Source organism: Nipponia nippon, unplaced genomic scaffold, assembly GCF_047370975.1.
Source record: "Nipponia nippon isolate SJK-2023a ecotype South Korea unplaced genomic scaffold, ASM4737097v1 scaffold_14, whole genome shotgun sequence".
Lineage (NCBI taxonomy): Eukaryota > Metazoa > Chordata > Aves > Pelecaniformes > Threskiornithidae > Nipponia > Nipponia nippon.
In genome coordinates this window covers 5,125,685-5,149,414 of record NW_028262330.1, presented here as the reverse complement: position 1 = coordinate 5,149,414, position 23,730 = coordinate 5,125,685, and the positions used below count along the sequence as shown (strand labels likewise).

At 63.3% G+C, this 23,730-nt stretch overlaps 1 protein-coding gene across 14 annotated transcripts in view; it reads left to right on the top strand.

Annotated features, from left to right (window-relative positions):
- Nucleotides 1–23,730, top strand: part of RBFOX3 (RNA binding fox-1 homolog 3) — a 190,410-nt gene that overhangs the window by 157,089 nt on the left and 9,591 nt on the right. For 7 of the 14 annotated variants that reach the window (XM_087750700.1, XM_087750705.1, XM_087750697.1 and 4 more), the window contains one exon: nt 7,920–8,252. The exons of 5 other annotated variants lie outside the window; for them this stretch is intronic. In XM_087750700.1, the coding sequence (XP_087606826.1) occupies nt 8,151–8,252 (102 nt within the window). In that variant the 5' untranslated portion in view covers nt 7,920–8,150. The remainder of the gene's footprint in view (nt 1–7,919; nt 8,253–23,730) is intronic. 2 more of the 14 variants (XM_087750701.1, XM_087750702.1) reach the window with 1 other exon arrangement.

Below are 23,730 nucleotides of genomic sequence, written 5' to 3'. Positions count from 1 at the left end.
GCGCCGTCCTGGGGGCTCCCTGTGGCATCCCAGCCCATGAACTAGGGCTTAAGCCAGTAGCACCAGATCCTTCCACCCCCTCCCTCCTGCTCCGGCTCCCCTGGAGCTGGCTGAGCTGGCGGGGTGGGGGGTGAGAGGCTGTGGTGACCCTAGGGGAATTACACGCTCCAGGGAGCTGCAGTCCCCTGGATTTCGGAGCAAGGAGCAGAGCGGACAGAGCCGGGTGAAGGGGGATGTGGGCAAAGGAGCTTATGGGGCAGAGGAGGATAATGCGAATTCATTGTTTCTCAGAGAAGCAGCTTTCAGGCGTAAGGTGCTTTGTCATGAGAGAGCTCCGTGCAGCTGCCGGTCAGGAGCCCGTCGGGGCTCGCAGAGCCTTCTCCTGCCAGGGCGTTAATTCTGCCCAGGGACTTAATGAGCTGCCACGGCTGTGAAAGCACGCTGCTCTGGAGTTTCCGCTTGCGGCTCTGTAGGCGCCGCATGGCTTCGCGGAGCTCCAGCTGGTGCAGGGTGCGGGGCAGCAGTGCTGGGGTGCCTGTCCCAGTGGGAGCTCCAAGCACAGCTCCCCGCAATGCGTTTGCTGCCTGGGGCAGTGGGCAGTGCAGTGGCACTTGAGGGTCTCCCTTCCCTGTCCTGTGCAATGCATGTAGCCAGCAAGCCCGGCTGGGTCTCAGCATCGTGCGGGGCGCAGAGGCATCCCTAGCCCTGCCGGGAGAGAGGCCAGCTGAGGGCTTTGCTCCCGGCAGAGCGGCTGAGCATCATTTCTTGGCATCGCAGGCGTCTCTCCGTCGCAGGCATGGGAGGAAACGGAGGGGTTTGGTTTCCCTGCGTGGCAGGAGCGTGGCCACCGTCGGGAACGCTGCGGGGAGCTCTGCGGTGGCAGGCGGCAGCGGGTGGCTCAGTAATCGACACCGCAACAGGCTAAGATGCCAAAGCAAAATGTCTTCAAATTAGCAGTAATTGCAGGCGAAATAAAGAGCATGTGGGGCGAGTGGAAGGAGGGTTCTATAAATATTATGATTTTTAAAGTTTGCCCTGGAGTCCTAGAGCCTGTTTAAACGCTAATATCCTGTCTGTGCATTTAAAAAGCCTTATAATGAGGATTGAATATCTGCTTCCAGAGCACCTCCTGCCTGGCACTCCCTCTCTGCCCACATCACCTGTCTGCCGCTCCTGGTGGCGTCCCAGCCTGGGCTGCCCTGTGTCCAGCACCAACAGTGCCACGGACACCCGTGCTCTCGCCCCTGCTCGGGGACTTGATAACCCCCCTGGGCAGCCTTGACCGTCCCGTCCTGCCTCTTGCAGTGGTGCCCCACGGGTTGTTGCCAAAGCCCCCCCACTGCAGCCTGCAAGCCCGGTGTGCAGCGCTGCACCAGCTCGAGGGGGGGTACGTTTTCCTGGGAACCCCTCGTCAGGCAGCAGGTCTGATCTCAGGGAAGGGGCAACTCCAGGAATGCGGCATTTCAGGTCTCCAGGTCTGCAATTGCTCATTCCTCGCATCACCCTCCATCATTCCTGCGTCCTACACCGGCCGCTGCGGTGGCCGTAGCTCTGGCCCTGGCAGCACCGGTGCGGGGCACCCTGCTGAGTGTGGTGCAGCCATTTTTCCTGCCACGGCCCTGCCGGCGCTACCCACCCAGCCCACGAGCTTGAGGTGCTCAGCAGCATCTGTTCTGCCACGGTGCTGCTGCCTGCACGTTAATTCTCATTAAATCTAGGGAGCCTAATTGCCATTTCATGTAAATATTTTGTCAAGTGAAAAGGCTCTAGGAAGGGCCGTGCTGGCTGAAGGCGAGAAGCCAGGCTCTCTCGCCGCTGTGGTGACAAGCTCCTGCTTGTCCTGCCCTACCACAGGTGTAAACCGTGTCCCCGCAGGAGCTGCCACATGTCCCGCAGTGAGCCCAGAGCTCGGACGTGGCCAGCTGCGGGGAGGTGCCTGTGCACCGTTTGCTCGTGCCGGGGGAACGCCAGCTTCCCTGCTTGCGCATCTTGTGGCGACGGCTGCAATCCGGTGTCCGGGGTTTTGTGGAGGGCACTGAGGGTCCCGACTCTCACCGTGTTGGCTGAAGGGCAGAGGAGGGATGGCATGAGGGGCAGCGGGACGTCCCCAGGTGCTGGCCCAGCTGCTCTCCTGCTCCGCACAGCGCTGGCAGCTCCAGCTGGACGTCGCAGTGTCCACAGGCCCCTGTCCCATCCCCCCCTACCCCCGCAGGGGGCAAGGAAAGTTTCAGCGAGGTGGTGTTTTTCCCTAGATCCCATTACATTTTCATGTGCTTTCTCTGCATTTCTGCTCCCCTCCTGGCTGCCACAGCTGCTGCCCCATATACTTGCCGTGTGTTGGTCATGGACCCCTCCTCACCTGGTGAGGTCATACCTGGGTGCCGGTGACATCACCGGCCCTGCCTGGCATCTGTGATCTCATGGTCATGGCAGGCAGGGAGACAGCAGCCTGGGGCAGAGGCAGGATCTGGGTCAGCAGCAGCGAGGGTGCTGGGAATACGCAGAGCAGAGGTTTTCAGTACAATCTCCAGCTTCTGTGGAAGTTCAGAGCGGGGGGGGGGCTCTGGTGATGCCCCGAGAGCCATCGAGCGGTGGGAAGAGGGGTAGGAAGTTTAACTGGGTGCAGAGGAGGCTCGGCCAGGTATTCCCAGGGAGCCGGGGCATCCTCCCCAACATCCCACCCGCGCTCCCCAGGGGTCCCTGTGCCCTGGCAGGGCTGATCCATAATGGCCATATCGGGTTCCAGTATGCCTGCGGTTAGTTTAAACCACGTGTCTTTTAGAGATGGAGCAAGAAACCAGGAATCTATGGTGGCTGCATGGGTGTCCCCAGAGAGGGGGAAGTGTGCGGGGGTTCGGGGCAGCACGTGGTGCTGGGACAGTGTGAGCCGAGCCAGCTGGGTGGGAGCTGTAGCATGGCCGGGGCTGGCGATGCTGGCGGCAGGAGGAAGCGCTTTGGTTTGTGCTGTTGCCAGTGCCGCGTGCTCTGTGCCAGCAGGTCCTGCAGTCGGGGAACCCTGCCTGGGAGCCTGCGCAGCCCCCATTGCCCCCCACTCTTCCCACGCTTCTGGGTGCCTGTCATTCTCTGGGAAAGGCGTCCCAGTCCAGTCCCAGTAAATCGTGATGCTACCCTTGCGCAGAGGGGCTGGGAGAGCCTGGGGGGAGCGCAGGCAGAGGGAGCAGCAGCACAGTGATGGCATGGAGGTGCTGGGGCGGTGGGCAGGGACCTCTCTGCAGCGGGGCAGAGCCTGCTGGCACGTGGTGCTCTCGCCAGTCACCTCTGTTGGCTCCTTCTCACTGTCCTGGTCTGTGCCCAGCGTTGGGTTACTCTCTGCAGCCGAGCCAATGGGGCACGCGGCACCTTCCCCTTGTTTCACGGCAGCTGAGATCCGTCAGCGCCTTCATCTAATCGCTTTATGTCTATGACTAACTACTAATGAGCTTTTAATTAATGAATGCCGTGGCTTGGGGGCATTCTGGAGCGGGTGGGAGGAGAGGACTAGACGGGTGCCCTGCTCTCTGGGTGCTGCAGGGCCGCTGGTGCTGTGCTTGCAGGCTGACCCCACGGAGGCTGGAAGCACCCAACCTTGCCGGTCCTCGCAGCGGTGGCTGCACCTCGACCTGACCTGCAGCCCCTCTTGGCAGCTCTCCCGAGCAGCAGCGTCCGGGCTTGTGCCCCGGCTTTGCACTGCAGAAGTGTGCTGGGGGATGCCACAGGGGTCCTGTTAAACACCAGATACTTGCAGCCTACCCGTGATTGTGCATTGTGTCCCCTTGGTGCATCCCTGGCAGGTCTGTGGGCCACTGCGTTGTTCCTCTCTGCCAGGAGAGGATGTGGGATGGTGTCCCAGTGAGGACTGAAGCACTGGGGTCTAGGATTTCCCATTGCATCCCGTGGAGGGGTGGGTTGGGGGGCTGGACATGGTTTTTGGGGCAGCCCTTGGTGGGCAGCAGGGCCTCAGATGTGTGCTCAGGGGCTTGGTGCCACATGCGTGGCGACACCTGGATGCATGGGATGTGCTGCAGCCGCTCTGCGCTGTTCAAGCGGGCTCTGGGGCAGAGCCTTGGCCAGGGCTTCAGCAGACCTCAGAGCCCTTGTTTCTGTCAGATATAGTTTCCAAATGATGGAGGTGAGCGTGCCTCGGAGGGGAACTGAGCGCCGGTGGTTCTGGCATCTCCCCGGGAGCGGGAGCTGGCAGCGCTACACCGGTCGCCTTGGGCACCTCCTGGCAGGTCTCTGCCACCAGGTCAGCTCCTGACCGCATGTGGCCAGTACATGCCAGCTGCCTGGGAGCAGCCCACAGGGTCGTGCTTGCCCCAGTGGGTTCCCTTGGCGGTTCGGGGGCTGCACGCCTGTCAGCTCTCCCAGCACAGGCTCTGCCCCTCAGCTTCAGCGCCTTGCTGGGCTCCGGAGCAGCAGCCAAGGCCACTCTTGTCCTGGTGCTGTGTTGTCCTCCCTCTTCCAGAAAACAAAACCAAGGAGCCCTCAAGGGTTCATTTAAAATAAATAAAAAATGAAAATAGTGCTGATTTGAAGGAAAGCCAGCCCCATCCTGTGCATGGGAGCGCATCGCCAACCCATCCCCGAAGGGCAGAGAGAAAGATGTGCTTAGAACTGCAGCCCTGTGCAACTTCTGCCTTTGATCATATATCTTACATGTGCCCTTTGCTTTCCCTTGTCTGATATTTATTAGGTTTAATTTTACTGGGACGCGGCTGTAAGTGAGACAGATGGAATGGGGTCTGTGCGCCTGGTGAACACGTCTTAATTAAACAGATAAATAAACTTTCATTCCAGGAGACTTCAGTTTTGGAGGGGTTCCTCCGGAGCTGCGGCTCCGCGGGGCTGGGCAGCCCTGACCAGGGCTCCTCCGGCCCGGGTGCCACCACCGGTGTCATCAGCCGGGGCTGCAGCACAACATCACCGGCCAGGGAGGCTGGGAGCAGCAGGGCGAGGGAAATCAGCCGTTGGTGGCCAGGGAAGTGTTCCCCACCCTGGAGCCAGCCCATATGTTGGCACAGCCCAGCCGTGCAGGTGTCCCACGGGGGCTCCCCGTGCTGTGGGGGCTTCTCTGCAGCCAGGCAGATGTTGGTGATGGCTGGAAGAGAGAGAGAGGAGACTCGAACGCTCCTCAGCTGCAAGAGCTGTGCCCGATTCCCCCACTGCTGAGGTATTTATCCTGGGGAAACATGGCCAGTTCCTGCCGCTGACAGCGATGCAGAGGGTCTGCACCGGAGGGGTCGAGGCCAGGGTATCTGCCCAGCACGTCACTCCGTGCACTCTCCCTGCAGGAGAACAGTGTCTCTCCTTGCCCTGCGGCTGGAGCCAGCCCGGACCTTCCCACGACGCGAGCTGCTGGCTCGGGGCAGTGCCAGGGCTTGTGGCGCTGCCACCGGCCAGGAGCGCCTTTGAGTCACCCTGCCTGGAGCCAGGCTCCGGCGCGGGGGAGGACGGGCAGATTACCTCATCCTGGAGCCGGCTCCTGGCTCACGTGGTTCGCTTGGTTGGGCACCGCAAGCCCAGAGCATTGGGCCATGCCCTTCCCTTTTCACCTCCGCCTGAGAGCAGTGCAGGAGCTGTGGTGGAGCCCAGACCATCCCAAAGCCTTTGGAGTTGCCTGTCACCTTGCCCAGCATGTCCCTCACCCTGCGCCAGGGTGGTGTGTGGTGCTCGGGTGCATGTGGGTGCCTGGTGGGGTCCCTCTCCCCACAGCTGCCCGAGGGGCTCTGGGAGGGACGTGCTTGTCCCCCAGCCCTTGCAAAGCTGCTCCATGTCCTGCCCTGGGCACTGGAGCATGTGGGAGAGCGCAGCACCAGGGAGGGCCACGGGAGCCCCTGGGGAAGGGGAGCTGGAGGCGAGCGGGGAGCACGGGGTCTGAGCATCGAGGTGTGCAGGATGGACTGCTGCATCGGGTTCCTCGTGGTCCCTTGGGGCTGGAGGGCAAGTCTTTGTGGTGGGACATGGGAGCTCGCTGCAGCCCGTGCTCCTCGCAGGGAGCGGTGGCCGGAGGATGCTGTTGGTAGCGGATGTTGCTGCCAAACTCCTTTCGCCTCTGAGTGCCGTGGGGAGGAGGTGATGAGAAACCCTCCCCCTGGCCTGGCGTCCCCTCCCCAATTTGGCACCTTGCGGTCCCTTTGGAGTGTGGTCACCCCAGCAGCAGGACCCTGTGGAGGGGCTGGCACCCCCTTTGCCCTGGCCGCCGCTTCTTCAGGACGGCTTTTCCCAGAGCTGTTTGTTTCCACCAGGTTTGCCTGGTGGCTCTGGGCCGGCCGTGCCACACCGCTGCTGTTGAGTATCTGCAGCAGAAACAGGAACCGCTGCGAGTGTACCAGGACACTGCAGCATGTCGCTATGTCTGGGGATACTGTGGAAAATCCCAGCCTCCGAATAGGGCTGTTCGTGTGCTGGAGGCTCCGGAGGAGACGGAGCATCAGCAGCTGCTGGCACAGACCTGCCTTTGTGCATCACATTTGGCCAAGATGGAAACTGAACTGAGCCCAGGTTTCATTTCCCACATACCCAAGCACAACACCGTCCCGGCTGCTTTGTTGCTGGCCACGGCTCTGACGTCAGGCGCGATGCAGCGCCGGCAGTGCGGGGCACCGGGGCAGGGACCCCTGTGCCAGCACTGAGCTCTGCAGCACCTGAGGGTGCCGGGGCTGTCGTGGTGCCGTGACAGGAGGAGGCACGAGGTGGGACCGGGAACCCAAATGAGCACACGTGTGTGCCCACACCCGCTGTCCCTCGCGGGCACCGCATGTAGGCTATTGCCGTGGCAGCTGTGACAGAGGTGTGCGCAGCGTTGATGCGTCAGGGCTGCTGGCAGCACCTGCAGGCCAGTCCAAAATGCCAAAAAGCCTCTTGAGCTCTGCCGGGGCCAGCACCCTGCCCGCTGTCAGTGGGAGGTGCTCAGGCCAGGGGGTCCCCATTGCTCTGGGGAGCATAGAGAAGCCAGCGCCAGCGGGCATGGCCCCTGTGTGTCACCCCAGGGTTCCGGGGTCCCCCAAGCCCCCCTTGCCAACAGGGGCTGGCAGGCAGACGGCGGGGCTCACAGGCTGCTGGGAGCAGGCCCTGCCTGGGGCTCACATGGCTTTGCGCTTGGCGGGGCCAAGCCACTGGCACCCAAGGAGTGCAGGCAGTGCCGAGGTTGCGGCCATGGCTCCTCTCACAGGGAAGGCTGGCGGGCTGCTGGCCCTGCCTGCCGTGGCACGAGCCCGTGGCGGCACAGTGCGTGGCTGCCGGGGCCATGCGTGCTGCGGGGCTGCAGGCGTGAGCAGGTATGTGCCTCTCCAGGGAGGCGGAGCTGGCTCTGCTGCATGGCTCCCTGCCCGTCCCTGCTAGCGCGGCTGTCCCTGTCTGCATGTGTGTCTCCCGAGGAGAGCGTGGTGCGTGTGCACGTGTCCGGCTGTGTGTGCGTGGGGGAGTCCCGCGGCTGCCTGGCGTGGCGGCGAGGCGCTGCCATCGTGGGGGCTGCGTGGCTGGAAGTGCCGGCTGCTAAGCACGGCTTCCCGGGGTGCCCGTGTTGCATCACCGAAACTCCTGGTAAGACCCTTCTTCCCTTGGGAGCCAGCGCCGGGAAGGGAGACGATTCTGCCTGCTCGGCCCCATCTTGCCCGCCTGCTTCCCCGGCGTGGCAACGCGTGGCCGGGGGCTGCGACGGGGCTACCCGGGCGGCGGGGAAGCCATCTGCGTGCGGCGGCGGCGGCGGAGGGGTTAAGTGCGGGATCAGCTGTTCTCATGTCATTACGGATTCTCTTCATTTTATACAGAGCTCTGTTTGATGTCTGAATGCACAGGGGACTCCCCCTCCTCCTCCAACTCCCACCCCTTTTATTTCGCTCCCTCGCCCTCTCTCCCTTCCTCCTCCCCTTCCTTTCTCTCTCCCCGCTCCCGCTCTGGCTCACACACACCCTTTGCAGACCGTGCGCTCAGTGCCAGTGTCTAATGGCACCGAAGTGAACAGGCGAGCGCTGCTCCCGGGGCGCGCGGCGCAGCCGGCCTGCCGCAGATGAATCCCTCCTAACTAGCGCCGAGGGGTCGGGAGGGACGGCCGAGGAGGGGAGAGCCCGAGGGGCGAGCCGGGAAGACGAGGATAGCGGTGTGCGGAAGAGGACAGACCCGCGAGCAGCTTCACGGCTACCTGTCGACACATGCTGTGCTCCATGGCTAACTCGGGCTGCCTCCTTGTCTCCAACTCAGGCATGCTTCCTCACTCTCTCCCCTGTCCTCCAACCTTCCTCTACCTCCAACAGGTAAGTCACCCTCTCCGGGGGATTTTTTTGCTTTCCGGTTCACACGTGTTTCTGGCTGGTTCCCTCTTGGCGGAGGGTCAGAGCTTAACTGCTTCCTCCCCAGCCACGGGGCCTCTCCAGCACCAGCCCCGCGGCACCGGCGAGTTGCGTTGCAGTGGTGGCTCGTGGTCCTCGGCCGTGATTCCTTTGGGGTTTCTCCGGTTTCTCTGCTGAGGCGGCTGGGAGCGCGACCGGGGCTGGATAGCGGGCTGAGATGCGGGCAGTGCGGCAGGCAGAGCCACCAGCATGGGTCCAGCGCTTTCCCAGCCTCGGCGCTGCTGCCGTTCAGCAGAGGCGAAGGGTGATGATGGATGCTCGGATAAAGGAATGAGGCTCCTGCGTGGTCTGAGCGGCCTCTGGGAAGAAGGTGATGAGCTTGTGCATGCACACATGTGTGCACGTGTGTGTGTGTGTGTGTGTGTGTGTGTGTGTGTGTGTGTGTATGCTGTCATGTCGTGCGTGTCTGCAGCCAGGCCATGGGGTCGAGCGTGCGTGGGTTTGTCTCGCTGTTGACAGGAAGGTGCTGCAGAGGGACCCAGGGGGGCGGCAGGTCCAGGCGAGCCCCAGGACCAGGCAGCCTGGCCAGAGGGTGCCCAGGCCACCGGTTTGGTCCTTAACTTCTGGCCAGGGCGTGCTGTCCCGCAGGGCTGCCCTGGGGTCCCACGCTGGACCCAGTGCACCGGGTTTCCGGGCTCGTCGTCCTGGGGGAAGCACAGCTTGGGAGAGGCAGCGTTTTCTTCAAAAGCCTCTTTGCTGCGTCGGAAATCCCATCTCCCAGCCAGGCGAACTGCTCCATTTGTGCTTTCAGGAGTTTAAAAATTCATAGCATCCTCACCGCGCTCGGCATGGCCTGCGCAGCTCACCCGGCAGCCGAGGACAGGTGGCACGGGCGCAAACCCTCTCGCCCCAGTGGGGAAAGGCTGGGGAGCGTTTCGGTTCCTCGGGATGTCTGTAGCCTGTGTCTGAGAGGGCTTGCGGCCAGAGCGTGGCCGCGCTGGCAGTGGGGACGGCAAGGCCCAGGGTTGCTCCAGCCGGTGCACTGGAGATGGGACTGGCAAAGCTGGTGCTGCCACTGGTTATACAAGTGCAGCAGCAGCCGCGGGGTGCGCATGGGGCCGGGGCTCGCGCGGGGGCTGCTGCAGAGGCCAGCCAAGACGGGTGCGTAATTTATTGCATCCTCCTGCAGGCAGAGGCTGGGGAGAGCTGGGGCTGGGCTGGATTTCGGTCTCGGCTTCCCCACTCTGCGCCGAGGTCCCCGCAGCCACTGCTTGGCTGCCCAGGCACATCCGACACCGAGCAGAAACCGTCCCCAAGCCCCTACCCGTCACCCGGGAGGTTTTCTGTCCCTCTGAAGGGAGCGCATGGATGCTTTGAACCAACAGCCGGCGTGGGGCCCGGAGCCTCTGTTGGGAGCGGGCAGCACTGTGGGAGATTTCCCTCTCCGGCTGGGATCCCCTCGTCCCCTGGCCACCACGAGGGGCTTGGCTGCGCCGCTCACCCTGCGGAGCACTCCGGCATGGACCAGCTGCGCTGCCTGCCGGCTCCTGGGGCTGCGGCTGGAGGCAGCAGGGGCCGGCAGCGTTGCGGGCAGGCGTGGGCTGCCTGCTGCTGGTGCCCAGCTGGGCTGTGCACAAGTGGAGTTTGGGGTCCCTGGGAAGGAGAAGCTTTTCCCCGATGTGTGGCTCTCTGTACCCAGCAGCTCCTGGTTCCCCCATCGCCCTGTTTGTTTTAATTTGGCCATCGTGTTTAGCGTCTCTTCCTCCCCACTCTCCCAGAAGCCTCCTGCTCCTTGGCAGCAGGTCTGGACTCACAAGCCAGGAAGGAGGATTTTATTAAGAGATTTGGAGTTGGATTTTCACCCAGCTAATGAGCGCAACAGAGGCCAAAACCTCCGTCCTCTTCCCGGGGCTTGTCCCTTGCTGAGGTTCTGCGCCCAGCGCTTGGGGACGGGGTGTTCCTGGTGCGTGTTGCAACAAGGCGTCAGGCAGAGGGACGTCACTGGCAGCCATCGCACGGGGAAGGGGCACAGGGCACACACTGCCGCCGGGCTCCTCATCCTGCCCAGCTGAGCAATGGGCCTGCCTGGCACCTGGTGTTTCAGCCCTGAATTCGCTCTGGATTTTGGACCTTCACACCTTCAGCATGCCTGCGCTGGAGGAGTGCGCAGGGAGCAATGCTGCTCCTGTGGGCGCGTGCCCGCTCTGGAGCTTGCTTCTGGCCAGCCAGCTCAACTCACCCCTGCGTGGCCAAAGAAGCCTGGAGGGGTTTAACTGACTCTCCCCGAAGGTGGTGTGACGTGGGGTCTGTGGGGGGCTCGGTTTAGACCCTCTGGGTTGTGGTTCCCTGTCCGGAGTGTGGGTGTATGTAGGGAGGCAGATGGCCATGGTGGGCACATGCGTGCGGATGGTGCCTGAGCCCCGCGGCTGCAGGGACCCATGCTGGCCACCGACTCCTCCCGCGCCAGGACGGGTGTCTGGCTGGGCTAGCCAAGGGGGCCAAGAGCTGGGGGCCACGGGGTCTGCGTGCAGTAACTGGCCTTATCCCCTTCAGGCATGTGCTCTCCCCACAGGGAACTTGTTGGCATTTGCTGTATTTGTTTGCGAGGAGGCTACTCGTGTTTCGTAGCTCCCCAGCCCTGGCATTTTTGACAGTGCTGGTATTTGAAGGAATGACCAAGAAATGAAGTTGTCTGCAAAACTTCAATTAGCCCAGCACCAGGGAAAGTCCATCTGCCAACGGGCTCTGGTGGTGCGAATGGCTCATCCAAGTGGCTGCAGGCACCTTGCAGCTTGCTCAGCTCGGCTCCCCCCGCGCAGCTGCGCAGCCGCCCCAGTCCTAGCTGCAGGAGCTGTGGTTCACGGCACTCCACGCAGTGCAGCCGCGCTGCGTGCAGGAATTGCCCTCCACCCTGCCGTGCTCCAGCGCTGGGGCAGGAGCGGGGCTCCCGGGGGGCCAGGAGGGGAGGGGGCTGCAGGGCGGGCGGCGGGAGGGTGGGTGTACACCCATGGCAGAGCAGCCTGCACTGGCGGGACAGGTGGGAGCACGGTGTCCTTTGGTGGGACTTGACGGTGACGTTTAGCTCTTGCTCAGCAAGGACCTGGGCGCAGGGGGACACTTTGGTGGCTGTGTTTCGTTAACAGAGGAACCGGTCACTGCTTAAAAAGTGTCACCGCTGTAATTATAAGCAAGCAGCTAATCGCTCCAGGACGAGGCACGGTGCTGACCTGAAGCAGGCCTGGGCTCTGAGGCTCAGCATCAGCGTTGGAGCACAGCGCAGACCTGGGCGCAGGCAGTGATGTGCGTGCGGGGCTGGATGTGAGTACAGGTTGATATACAGATGGGCTGAAACCCGCCACAGAGCTGCCCCTGGGTGCTGCTCGCCAGGGGCGTCCCTGGTGCCCGTGGTCGCACCACGCTGCCCAGCTTGCAGCGCAGGAGGCTCAGCTGAGCAGCACCCAGCCCACTGGGAAACAGCCTCTGTGAAAGGCTGCTTGGAAAATTCCTTTCTAAAAGGGCTGCTGCCAAGTTTAGCATATTATATTTTTAGGGAGCAAGTCTATTCCGAGCAATATTGTAGCGTGTTGCAGCAGTGAGTTCGTTTCAAACCTGGTTTCTCCCCCGCTTGCGCGTTGCATGGATGTGAGACCCGGCACAGCGGCTCCCGGCTCCGGCCGAGCGCCCGCACTGCAGCGGCCGCCTTGCTTGCATGGTGGAGGACAGGCTTTAAAGCTGCAAAAAACATGTTTTCCTTTTTGTTAGTATATTGAAAACACTGACATTAATTTTAGCTTTGCAAACTGGTTTTCCCACAATAGCTGTAATTTAGGCCTACACTGCCTGGTGATGCTCTTTTTATAGGTATATTCCTATTTTAGTACTATAGTGATGGGTGAATGAGTGGATTAAATTAGATTTAGTATCTATCATTCTTTAAAGCATTACAGGCAGCCGGTGGAGGGGTATGGCTTAACAAAGAAGAAAGGCTAATTAGGAGAGCAGGCACAGGCTGCCCACGCTGGCTCCCCCCGGCCCCTGTCTGCCCCCGGCTTGCAGCCGCCCTTGCTCAGGGCCCAGCATCCAAATAGGAAAGTGCCTTTGAAACCAGATTTTCCTGCGCTGCCCCAGGGCTGGGACAGCTCTGGGGTTTGCAGCCGGGGCCAGGCGGGATGCTGGGTGCTGGGGCCGAGCACCCCGGGGTCCTCGCTCCTCCGGGGATCTGCAGAGTCATGGTGGTGGCTTGGCTCCCCGGCTGCTCTCCCCATGGGACAAGCACTGCCGCCAGCTCCTGCCTGGGTCGTGCTGCCGGCCCCGGACGGGACTCCTGCGCGTGGGTGCATTGCGTCTGTCGCGCCAGAGGGACCTTGGCAGCGTGGGGCCCTGCCGGCACCAACCCCGGTGTGAGCGCGGTGGCTCTGCAGGCAGCAGGAGCGATGCTGCCCCATTCCCAGTGCTTGTATCTGTGGAATGACAGGGTTCAGTGGCGGAGCGGGCGAGTAGCAGGGGGCACCGAGGGGCACGGTGGCCTCTCTAGAAAGGGCATTAGTCCCTTAGGTGCAGCTGGTATTGGCGAGCGGGCACACTGGGCATGCATGGGGCTGGACTGCTGGGAGGGTGCAGGGAGGCGTGGGAAAACGCCGGCACTGGGGAATGCTGGGAAAGATGCCTTGGCACAGGAGGGAATCAAACGTCTGAGGAAGGACCTGGGTCTTCCCAGTGCTGGGACGCCCAGGCTGGGGCAGTGGGGCAGAGGAGGCTCCAAGCCCATGGAAAGCCATGGCTTCGATGTTCCTGCTGGTGCCACGGCAGCTGGGCCAGCCCAGCCTCATCCAGCCCACCCTGGGCAGCGGGGTGCGGGGGGCAGGAGCTGGGCTGAGCAGGGAGCGCTGTGGGTAAACGGCAGCCCCCAGCGAGAGCCCGGGGCTGCAGGTCGAGTGTGAGCATGAGCCCCCCAGTGCAGGGCACACATGGGCACCCGTGTGCTGGGCAGGGCTTCAAGGCAGTGCCTGCACATCCCTGCTTGTGCCAGGGCCTCAGCACACTGAGGCTGCTCCCTGCAGCAATGGCTATCGCCCGGTGAGCCCCGCTGTGCCGGTGTGAGCCCTGGTGGGAGCCTGGCAATGTGTGACCCGGCCGTGCCGTGACTACTGGCTCGGTGAAATGCCACTGCCGTCGAGCAGGCTCGGAGCGTCAGGCTGCCTGCAGGGCTTCACACCTCCGCTGCCTGCAGGCAAGCGCGGCCATACCATGGGCAGCCCTAGCAGGACTTTAACCCGTGCCACCTTCCTCGGCGTTCATCCAGCTAGGTGGGAGCAGAGGTCCTCCCTTGCTCCCTGGGGCGAGGGCCATGGCAGCGGTGGCACCGCTGGCACTGCAGCCCAGCTGGCAGTGGGGGAGCAGCCCCCCCCCGACCTGAGCTTCGTGGGCTGCAGGTTGGGGGAGGCGCTGGCCTGGGCACCGAGTCTGGCCTGGGAGGGACGAAAGGCTACGTTGCAGCGGGTGACAGGGTTTGTGGTGGCCAGTGCAGGACAGGCATCCCCCAGGGCTGCAGGCATTGCTTGCAGGGGGGTTCGAGTGCAGTTCCCAAATTCCCTACAAGTCCCGCTGTCCCCAGCCGCTGTCCCCCCACCCGGGTTCTTGCTTTGCCCCCCTGGCACCTTCCGAGTCGGCTCTGGCGGATGGCAGCTACTGTGTCCCCCAGGGCAGAGCCCCCACCCCAGTGGCCTTGGCGTCCCGGCTGCGCTGCACAGATCTTACAGACGGGGTTTGCACAGCATCAGCAGGATTCGCTCCAGCTCCTGTGTGAGCAGCACTGCTGAGATGTGATCCCTGGCAGCAATAACCTATTAAACAGAGTGAGACGAGCGCTGGAAGGAGACCCAGTTGGAGGAGGCAGTTTGTGGGGACGATGCTGGGAGTGGCACTTGGGCAGCCCCCACCTCCGTGCTGGTGCTGCCAGGGTTTCAGTGCGTGGGACAGGCCGGTGCTGCCAGGGAAGCAGGCGGTTTGGGGACCTGTCGGGGACAGCACCTGCAGAACCAGGTCCTGCTCCCACCCTCGGGGATCTCAGCCATTTCCCCTCTGTCAAAGAGCCAGGGGGCTGCTGCACCCCGGTCCCGGGAGGGCTCCCGCCAACATGAAATGGGTGCTGGGGCTGGAGCACATCGGCAGAGCCAGGGTGGCCATGTGCCCGCTGGGTCCCTGTGGCCGGCACCCAGGCCCAGTGGCTGGTGCATGCCAGCAGGGCCATGCTGGTGGTGGGGCTTGCTGCGGGATGTAGGGTGGTGACAGCCGGCGTGCCCGGCGGTGGCCCTGCAGTGGCCTCATGGCAGGGGGGCGAGGCAGGTCTGGCTGCTCCTGCTCTCCCGTGCCAGAGCGCTGGGCTTGTGGCACTTTGTCATGATTTTCCCCCCTCCTCTGAGCAGCGATCCCTCACCGCTTGCATTACCCGAGTAGAAAATGACACATAAGCTGACATGATTGCCGCGGCTCCCAGCGCCCCGCGGCAGCTCTTCCCCAGCGGTGCAGGGGGGCGGGCAGGGCGGGTGGCACGCTGCCTTGTCCCCAGCTCCTCACCCTGCGCTCCCCCCTGCCGTCGCGTCCCCCTCCAGCTGAGCTGTGGCAGAGCCGGGGAGAGGAGGGGATCAGCAGTGCCAAGGCGGCACGTCAGCGAAGCTGAGCTGCAGAGCACTGTGCCCAGCTGCTGGTGTGCCCCATCCTGCCCTGGCTGCTCACATCCCCATCTGCTCTGTGCCAGGGACCACACTGCTCCCCTGCATCCCCACAGCCTCCCGCAGCTCTCTGCAGGGCTGGGGAGCACCCAGCAGCACGTGTCCGCCCTGTCTGTCAGCACCCCTTTGGCAGCTTTCGGGCCTGGGTGAGGCCAGTGTTTACAGGCAGATTCCTGTCCCTGTCCTGTCACCCAGGCTGGCCAGGGACATGGCTGGGGATGCGCCGCGCTGGTGGGGCTGGAGCTCAAGCCTCGGGGTTGTGCTGGCTGCATCCCCGCTCCGGCTGCCCAGCAGGATGCACGGGTACCGGGTGTGCGGCCAGCTCATCCCCCGGCACCGGCTGTGCAAAGCCCCTCATGCGGGCAGGAGCTGCCCAGGGAGGGAAACAGGGGAAGGACATGCAGCTCCACTTCAGTGCAGGGGTTGGAGAGCCCAGGATGAGCTGAGCTCTGGTTTTGGGACAGGGTCCCCCAGGGAAGCAGCAGTGGGGCTGTCCCCTAGCATGCCAAGAGCACCGGCTGCGGAGAGGAGCAGCCCCCAGCCTGGGAGGACCCCGCATCCCCCCCAGCTGTGACCGCTCGGCGTCTCCCTGCCACGGCGCTGGCCGCAGCCTTCAAACGGCTCTTGTATAAAATCAAACACCGGGAGAGAAGAGCAGGAGCAGGCGACAGTGGCAGCTTATTTGTGATCTGCATTGTGTGGGGAGCTCTTAATTAGAGCTAATTAGACTAATTAACTTGCAAATGAGAAACTCGTCTTTTTCTCCTTTTCTTTCACAAGAAAAAATAAAAAAGACGAACAACAAGATAAATATTGAGGCTAATTACTTTGTACCTGCTGCAGAGCCCCTCCAGCTCGCGGGATGCCCCTCTCCTGACCAGCATGCCTGCCCAACACGGTGTGCCGTGGCATGCCATGCCTGTCCCTGTCCTGGTGTCGTTGCTTTGGCTGTCCCCACTCATGGCTGGTCCCACCACAGGGCATGGCTGCCCACGTCCCTGCAGTCCCCGCTGGTGGAGCAGGACCACCCACCATCCTCTATGCACCCGGCAAGGATGCAGCACGTGTCTGGGAGCTGGTGGGGGCTCGGCCTTGGCCACCAGGTCCTGGTGATGGCCGGTGCTGTGGAGGGCATGGCACCTGCGTCGTGCCCGGGCACCCTTCCCACTGAACCCATCCCATCCTACCCTGGGACCGAGCCGGCGGGGTCCCCTCCATGGCACCGTGCAGTCCCAGCTGCTTTCCAGCTCTTCCCTCACAGTGTCTCTGGTTTCCCCCTCGCTGTGCCTCCACAACACTTGGTTCAAATGTCTGATTAGTCTTTAGGAGATCGAGGGGTCAATTTTCCACAGCTCCTTCCTCTCCATTTAACTAATTTAACTGCGCGATTGTTACAAATTTCATTTTATTATACCCCTGCTTCTCAGTCCAATTGAATTACCAAAATCTCATTTTCTCAGAAGTGCTGAATATGTAATTAGAGGAAAAATTATGCTCCTGACTGCCTATTAGAGAGGACTGCGTGAGAGAGCTTGTCCGGGTGCACACGCAGGTCCACGGTTCCCCGAGCGCCCACGCTGGCCGGTGCGACCATGCGCGCGCTTGCGAGGCTGCGAGCAAGCGCCACGTGCGGCTATGCCAGAGCCCCAGCATGGCGGCGGTGTGATGGTGACAGGGGACCGTGGGTGGGCTCCTGGGTGCGAAGGGCCTTGCAGGAGTGGGGTCAGGGTCCGGGCAGTGCTGGCTGGGCTCCTCGGGGACCTGCGATCCGTGGGGCAGGGTGTGGGGATGGTGGCTGGAGCTGGCATGGTGCTCGTGGGAGACGTGTGAGGTTGGTGGATGTGGCCATTCATCCTACTGCTCAGTGTCTTGAGCTGTTTGGATCCAGCCAGGCTGGACTTGTCTGCCGGTAGCTCCGGCAGCACCGCACAAGGGCCACAGCTGCTGGGGAGCCGTGGGGGCAGCCGGTGGGGGGATCGCCGGTCCCCGGGCAGGAGCAGCCTCTTGGCAGATGCTGGGAGCGGTTGGGGAAGCGAAACTAGCTCTGCGCCTATGCTTGTCTTACAAAACCTGGGGCAGGGCTGGGAGCTGGCAGCCGCAGCCCCGCTCTCGGACAGTCGCAATGCCCTGGGACCCCGCTCGCCTCCCTGCACTCGCAGCGGGACCCACTCAAGGGCGTAGGAGGGACCGTCGCCCTGCCGGTACGTGGCCCCACTGGAGGAAGATGCCTGCTCCTCTCCGGGCCCTGCCTGTCTCTGTCTGGGCTGTGATGGCCACCCACGCACCTCAGCTCAGCAGCGTGGGCTGGGACACACGAAGGTGTCCTGTCCCCTCCAGAGCCCCTGTGTGCCTCTCCCTCTGCATGCACTGGGGATGAGGCACCCTGCAGCCCTTCCCAGAGCAGCAGCTGCTCTCCAGAGCCCCCAGCCCCTGCCAGCAGTGGGGAGACTGCGGCTGTCGCCCAGGACCGCTGGCAGCAGCAGACAGGCCAGCCTCCAGCGTGGCTTGGTCACCTTGGTGCACAGAGCCATGTGGCGTGTGGGCACCCACATCCAACACTCCGGTGTCTGCAGGGCTCAGGAGGAGCAGGTAGCTCAGGCAGATGCTGCTGAGGACTCGGGTCCTCTCCAGCCTGTCCCCAGCCCCGGGCTCTGCAGCCAAGCTTTTGTGCCTCACATGTCCACCTGTCCCAAACCCTTTGGTGGCCGTTGGGGACCAAGCGCTGCTGGGAATCCCGGCCAACGCTGCATATGCCACATCTGCGTTGCTCCAGTGTGCCTGTAAGAAGAGCTGTGCTGGGGGGACCAGCTTGGCTGCTGCCCTCCAGCAGTGTCTGCTCAGGGCTGGGAGCTGTTGCAGGTGAGCCTCGGCACCGCCGGCGATGCCGGGAGCTGCTGCCGGTGAGCCCTGGCACCGCCGACAATGCCAGCCCCTGCTCAGGAGGGAGGAGAGTGCTGCATGTCCCGGCGCCACGGTCCTCCCGCTTGCTGCGGGCCTGATCCTGTCACATCTCCGATGGCGATGCAGCCAGGTCCCTCCCCGGCGCAGCGGCACAGGTACATGTGAGCCTGGGAGATGTCAGGCGCGCGCACGTGGGGGGCGGCCGGGAGCCCCCCCAAGCACCCCCGTCTCGCCTCGGTTACACAACATTATCATTTCATAATACTCTGAAATATACATGAAGTTGGCTGAATGCAGATGAAATTGCACCATTTACTTCATGAATATTTCATGCAGCCTCAGCTCCAAAGTTTCCGGCTGGCAGAGCCAGGAGCTGGGGCCGGACCCTGCTTCCCTCCTGCCCCACGCAGGAGGTGACAGGGACCCGCGGACAGGTTTGCACCTGGCACCCAGGCTGGCGTCTCGTCCCCCCTCCTGCTAGGTATGGCATGGCCGCCAGCCACCGCGTCCTTCCTCCCTGGGCTCCCGCGGGCAGAGGGGAACAGCGTCTGGCCCTGGCCATGCCCTGGCAGCCGGGCTTTGCCGGTGAGGGCTCACGGGGCCGAGGGCAGGAGCTGGCCCTGCTGCCCTGGGCCAGCAAAGGGCAGCTCCCCTCTTGCAGGGTCCTGGTGCAGGGGAGGGGGGCCAGAAGGTGCCGGGGCAGTGTGTGGCAGCCCAGAAAAATGGTCTTCTTCCCGTGCCAGCAGGTTGCCCTGCCTTCCCCCCCCCATTCCTACTCCTCCTCCTATCGCGCCGTCACTCCTGCCCCTCGGGTCCTGCCTGCTCTCTCCAGCCCCGCTGCTCTTTGCAGAGCTTTCCACTTGAGCATCCCTGGCAGATGCCATTAGCAGGCTCTCACCCCTCCCCTGCCTCCTCGTTAATGAAGACATTAAGCACGGCGGCTGCTACCTCCGGCCTCCGCAGCTCCTCACCTCCTTCCACAGCTCCTTCCCGAGGGGGTGATTCCCCTGTTGTCCCACCCCAGCTCTCTGTGGGGCCACGATGGCCTCCATTCTGGGGAGGAGAGGAGAAGTGACCTGCCGCCATCTCTCGCCGGCTGCCGCAGCAGGCAGGGCTTGTCCCTCCTGGGGCCAGGGACATCCCTGCAGTGAGCACCCCAACCCCGCTCCCCCGCTGCAGCCCGAGGCTCTGTGGCTGGTGCCTGTTCGGGGCCAGGCACGCCACTTTGTATGGATGGCGCAGCATTTTGGGTAATGAAATATTCACAGGTCAGTGATTCCTTGAGAAATGACGGGGATCAGTCAATTCCTTTTCAGGGAGTAATTTTCTTCCCCTTCACGGCCTCTGTTTCATGTTGACAGTCATTAGCATGAGCGAGCGGCTGGATCGAAGGGGGGACGTTGTGGCTGTCACGCAGATGAGCCGCACTGGGCACAGCCTCACTACAGCTTGCGGTGATGGCACGGCTGCATGGCCCTTGGGTGCCTGGGGGCCCTGTGGGGCCATGCGAGGACCCTCCTGCCGCCACCGGGGCATTTGCTGAGCCCATCTCTGCTGCCCAGCACAGCACGGTGCCGCTGTGCCGCCCTGCTCCGAGGCAGTGGGCGCGAGGGCAGATGCTCCCATCGGCCTCCCTGTGCGCTGCCCCAGTCCATCCCCAGCTCTGTGTCCTGCTGGCAGGCACGGCGGGTCCCGCCGCAGCAATGCGCTGCAGACCTGTTGCAGCAGCGAGCAGCTGCCCTGACACAGGCGGGCTCGGGCACCCTTGGGGAATTGCTCAACACCCTTCTCGGTGCTCGGCTCTGACCTCGGGCTGTCTTGTCGTGCAGCCAGGGGAAGCCCTGACAGTGAGCGAGCAAGCAGGAGCCAGTCTGGGTCAGGGTAATGCGCTTGCTGCCTGCACTGCCTGCAGGATGTGCTGCCCACTGAGGCTTTGCAGCTTGGAGGAACATCTTGGCGGCCTCCTTGGATGCTGTGGTGGTGTTAGGACCCCAGCCCCTTGCTGCACCCGTCGGTGGGTGGCTGGTTCCCAGGGGAGGGAGCGGGACAGCTGCAGGCGTCAGGGACCGGAGCTGGGCTGGCTGCCCGCGGCTGCCTGCGGATCCACGCTGCCTTTGCTTCCCGGACGCCCGCAGCTGCAGGCTCCTTGGTGTGCACTGCTCTCGGGGATCCCTTCTCGCTGGCGGTAGGGAGGTGCGGGGTGATGGGACTGTGCCCCCTCCCCAGCTGCTCCAGGACTTGGCACACTGCTGTCCAGCCAGGCTGCACATGTGCCATGACCAGGCGGTGCCGTGCTGGGACCAGGTAGTGCCGTGTCACCCCTGCACCCTGCACCAGCAGCACTGGCCTGAGCGCAGCGTGCGGGAAGGGGACATCCGCAGGCAGAGGTGGCGCAGTGGGGGTTCCCTGGGCTGGAGATGAGAGCAGGAACGGGCCGAGGCAGCGGGATGGCTGTGAGGCTTTTGGAGGAAACTCTGGGCACGTTTGTGGCAGCCGTGGGGTTGCAGGGGAGGGGAGCGGCCCCAGGACAGGCTGCCGCCTGGGTGTAAATCACGACCATGTGTGCAAGTAGAGGCTCTGGCTGAGCGTGGGCACGGCTCGCTGGCTGGCCTTGCAGGGCCACCACAAGGCCACCACGCTGTCCATCCATGGCCAGAGGTGGGTGGCAGTGGGTGATGAGCAGTGGATAACTCAGGGGAGCTCTCACGCTGCACCTTCACACCGTGCCGGCAGGATGCAGATCGCAGGCGAGATGTGGCGGCACATTGCAGGGTGCCCGGGGCCAGCAGGTGCCCCTTCATTAGTGCAGGCGCTCTGCACTTGGCTAATTGCTCAGACGTGTCCTCTGCATTTGGGGGCTTCTGGTGCGTTATTTTCTTAAAAAGGAGCAAATGTTAAAAATGGCGTCGTCAGCCCCAAGCTGACAGGCACAATCACCAAAGTGCGGCGTCGGCAGGAACCGGCCCCACGCACTAAATGACTTGAAAGGAAATGGCCTGGATTGTGCTGAGGAGGCAGAGTGCGATGGGGAGAAAGCAAGTGGAGCAAACAAAAAAACTTCATTAATTAAAGAAACTCGTTAATGAGGGACATTTAATCAGCTAAAGATGATATCCACCCCCTGCCTGCTGCGGCAGCCGCTGCGCAGGTCTGGTGGCATGGGGCTGAGCTGCAGGCAGGGCAGGGGACACCAGGCAGGGGACCTCAGGGTCCCACTGGCTCTGCCCTCCAGGGCTGGGCTCAGGGAGCAGCATCCCACAGCCAGCTGGACAGAGCCACTCTGTGGGGGCTCCCCTGGCCCCGGGGGCTCCCCGGGCTCCTCGGCACAGTGCCCTGCCAAGGAGCCGGGAAGCAGCAGGACGCCTGCCAGCCTGCAGGACGCAGCGGCATGTGCCACACTTCCCAGAGCCACTTCTCCCCTTGACAGCAAAGGCCTCAGCTCCCTGTCCCAGCCCCTCTGCTACTGTCCCCAGGGCCATGGTGTTTCGGCACAGGGCTATGCCACAGCCCTGCCAGTGACCTGCCCAGGCAAACGGGCAGCACGGATGGTGGGGTGCTGCTTTTGCCCCCGTGCCGTGTTAAATACCACCGGCTTTGCTCTGCACTCCACCTCAGGTACTGTACTAATCTCCTGTCTCGTTTACTAAATAAGGGCCACAGGCCATTAATAACTAGAATTTCTTTTAATGCAAATGCGGAAAGCTGCCCCACAAAGTGCTGTGTGTGAACATTCCCCGTGCCCCCGGGAGGGACGTGCGGTGCGTGAGCAAGGGATACCTGTTGGAGGCCCCTGTCCCTGGCACCCACGGGCCAGCACCACGCAACGGGCTCTCAGCGTGGCCGGGCACCCCAAGCTGGGAGCACCCGGCTGCAGGTTGGTGCCATCTGGCTGCATCCCCTGGGGTGCAGGGGTGGGTCCCCAGGACCCCCGTGGGCACTTGGCACAGGGAGGGACCCAGGGAAGGGGCTGCTCCTGGTGCAAGCTCAGGAGCTGCTGTGGGGCCAGGGCCTCAGTAACCCTCAGCAGAGGGGCCCCGGCACTGCCCGAGGACAGGGCTTTTCCCACGCTGCAGGCAGCCCAGAGCAGCTGGCAGGGGAGGACGCAGACAGCACCGGGTTGCAGAGCCGAGCAGCAGCCGTTTCCCCGTGACGTCAACGAGCATCGCGCAGCCAAACCCATCGCCATCCCCCTCCTCGTGGGGCCCTCGCCCTCGGCAGCCCCCCCCACCGAGCCCAGCAGCCCCATCCCTGCCCAGGGATGGACAGGCAGCGCTGGCGGGAGGGAGGTGCTGGGAGCCGTAGATCTGTGCCTCTGCAGCACCAGCAGCCCCGGCAACAGCGAGCAGCAAAACAGGGGAACCTAATGGTCCCTGAATGAAATAATACTTGGACTGACAAGCACTGCGACAGCCCTAATTAATAACAGATATGAACGTGGCTGTCGGGACGGGCTGGCGAGGAGCCAGCAGGGCCCGAGACCTGGGCAGGTGGGGATGATCCCTGCCCCGGCACCCATCTGCATCCCCCTGCCACTGCCTGGGCAGCAGTGCCTGTCCCTGCTGTGACGGTGGCTGATCCTGGTTATGGTGACAGCAAGGACGAGTGTCCAGCACGGAGCACATGGGAGTGCTGCAGGCTGCTCCGGCTGCTGGCTCCATGCACACAGGCAGGGAGGGTCAGGCACTGAGCATCAGGGATGTAGGCAGGGAGGATCAGGCTGGGAATGTGACCGCAGTGACCGTTTGGTGTCTGCCCACTCCTTGGAGCAGGCTCAGGTGCTGGGGCCAGGTTGAGCTCAGGATGGAAACCCAGTGCCGGGGAAGGGGCTCCACTGTCCTGCAGCATCGGCAGCCCCGGACCACGCTGGCAGGTGCATCTGGCTGGCGCATCCCCGAGCAGCTGAGTCAGCACGGGAAGGTGCTGGCGAGCCTGCCAATGACTTGCAGATCTGTAGCGGGATTATTCACGCTGGGTTTGCATGTGGTCCCTGCCGTGCCCCCAGTGCAGGCTCCGCTCCTCCCTTCCAAGCACGACGGCCCTGCCAGCTGGGGGATGGCGGCTGGCAGCACGGCCCCCCCGCCTGCTCCCCGCCGTCCCTCCGCACCATAAATCGGCCACACACACAATTAAGGAGCTTGTCTCCATGGGCTGAGCCACAGATGTATTTCATGGGCGAGAGGCTGCCACGGCAGGTTGTAAAGCATCCGAGGGGCTGCCGGCACTGCCCTGCATGCTGGCTCAGGCGTTCGCAGCCTCTCGGCTGCCGGCGAGGGCTGCTGCTGTGTTTTGGTGGGCATCTGTGTGCGGTGTTGGGTGCAGTGCACACGTGTGCAAGGGAGGAGAGCCTGCGGGTGCACGTGGGGCTGTGAGGATGGATGGTGGGTGGGTGGGTGTGCAGGAGAGGCGCAGGCTGGCAGCCCCATGCAGCTGCTCCCCCCAGCCCCATGCTGCATCCCCGGCAGGCAGTGGGCAGCCCTCAGCCCGCAGCACAGGTGCAGCTCACCCCGTTTGACCAGGGCAGCCAGGCTGATTGCATTAGAGCAAAGGGCCTAATCAAATATTTAGCAGTTAATTGATCCCTGTCTGGTGTTTGCCAAGGGGCCATCAGCATCCCTCCCTGGACCTGCTCCCCTTTGCTGCCACCGCCGTCACTGGGACACTGGGTTTGCTGCTGGCAGGCGCTGATGCTGTGCAGCCCGCCCAGAGTGATGCTGGCCTGGCCCCACAGCCAGGCTTTGCTTTGCCCCACGACGGGCTCCAAACTGAGAGCTGCCCTGGTTTCCTTCCCCGAGGAGAGGGCGATGTGCAGG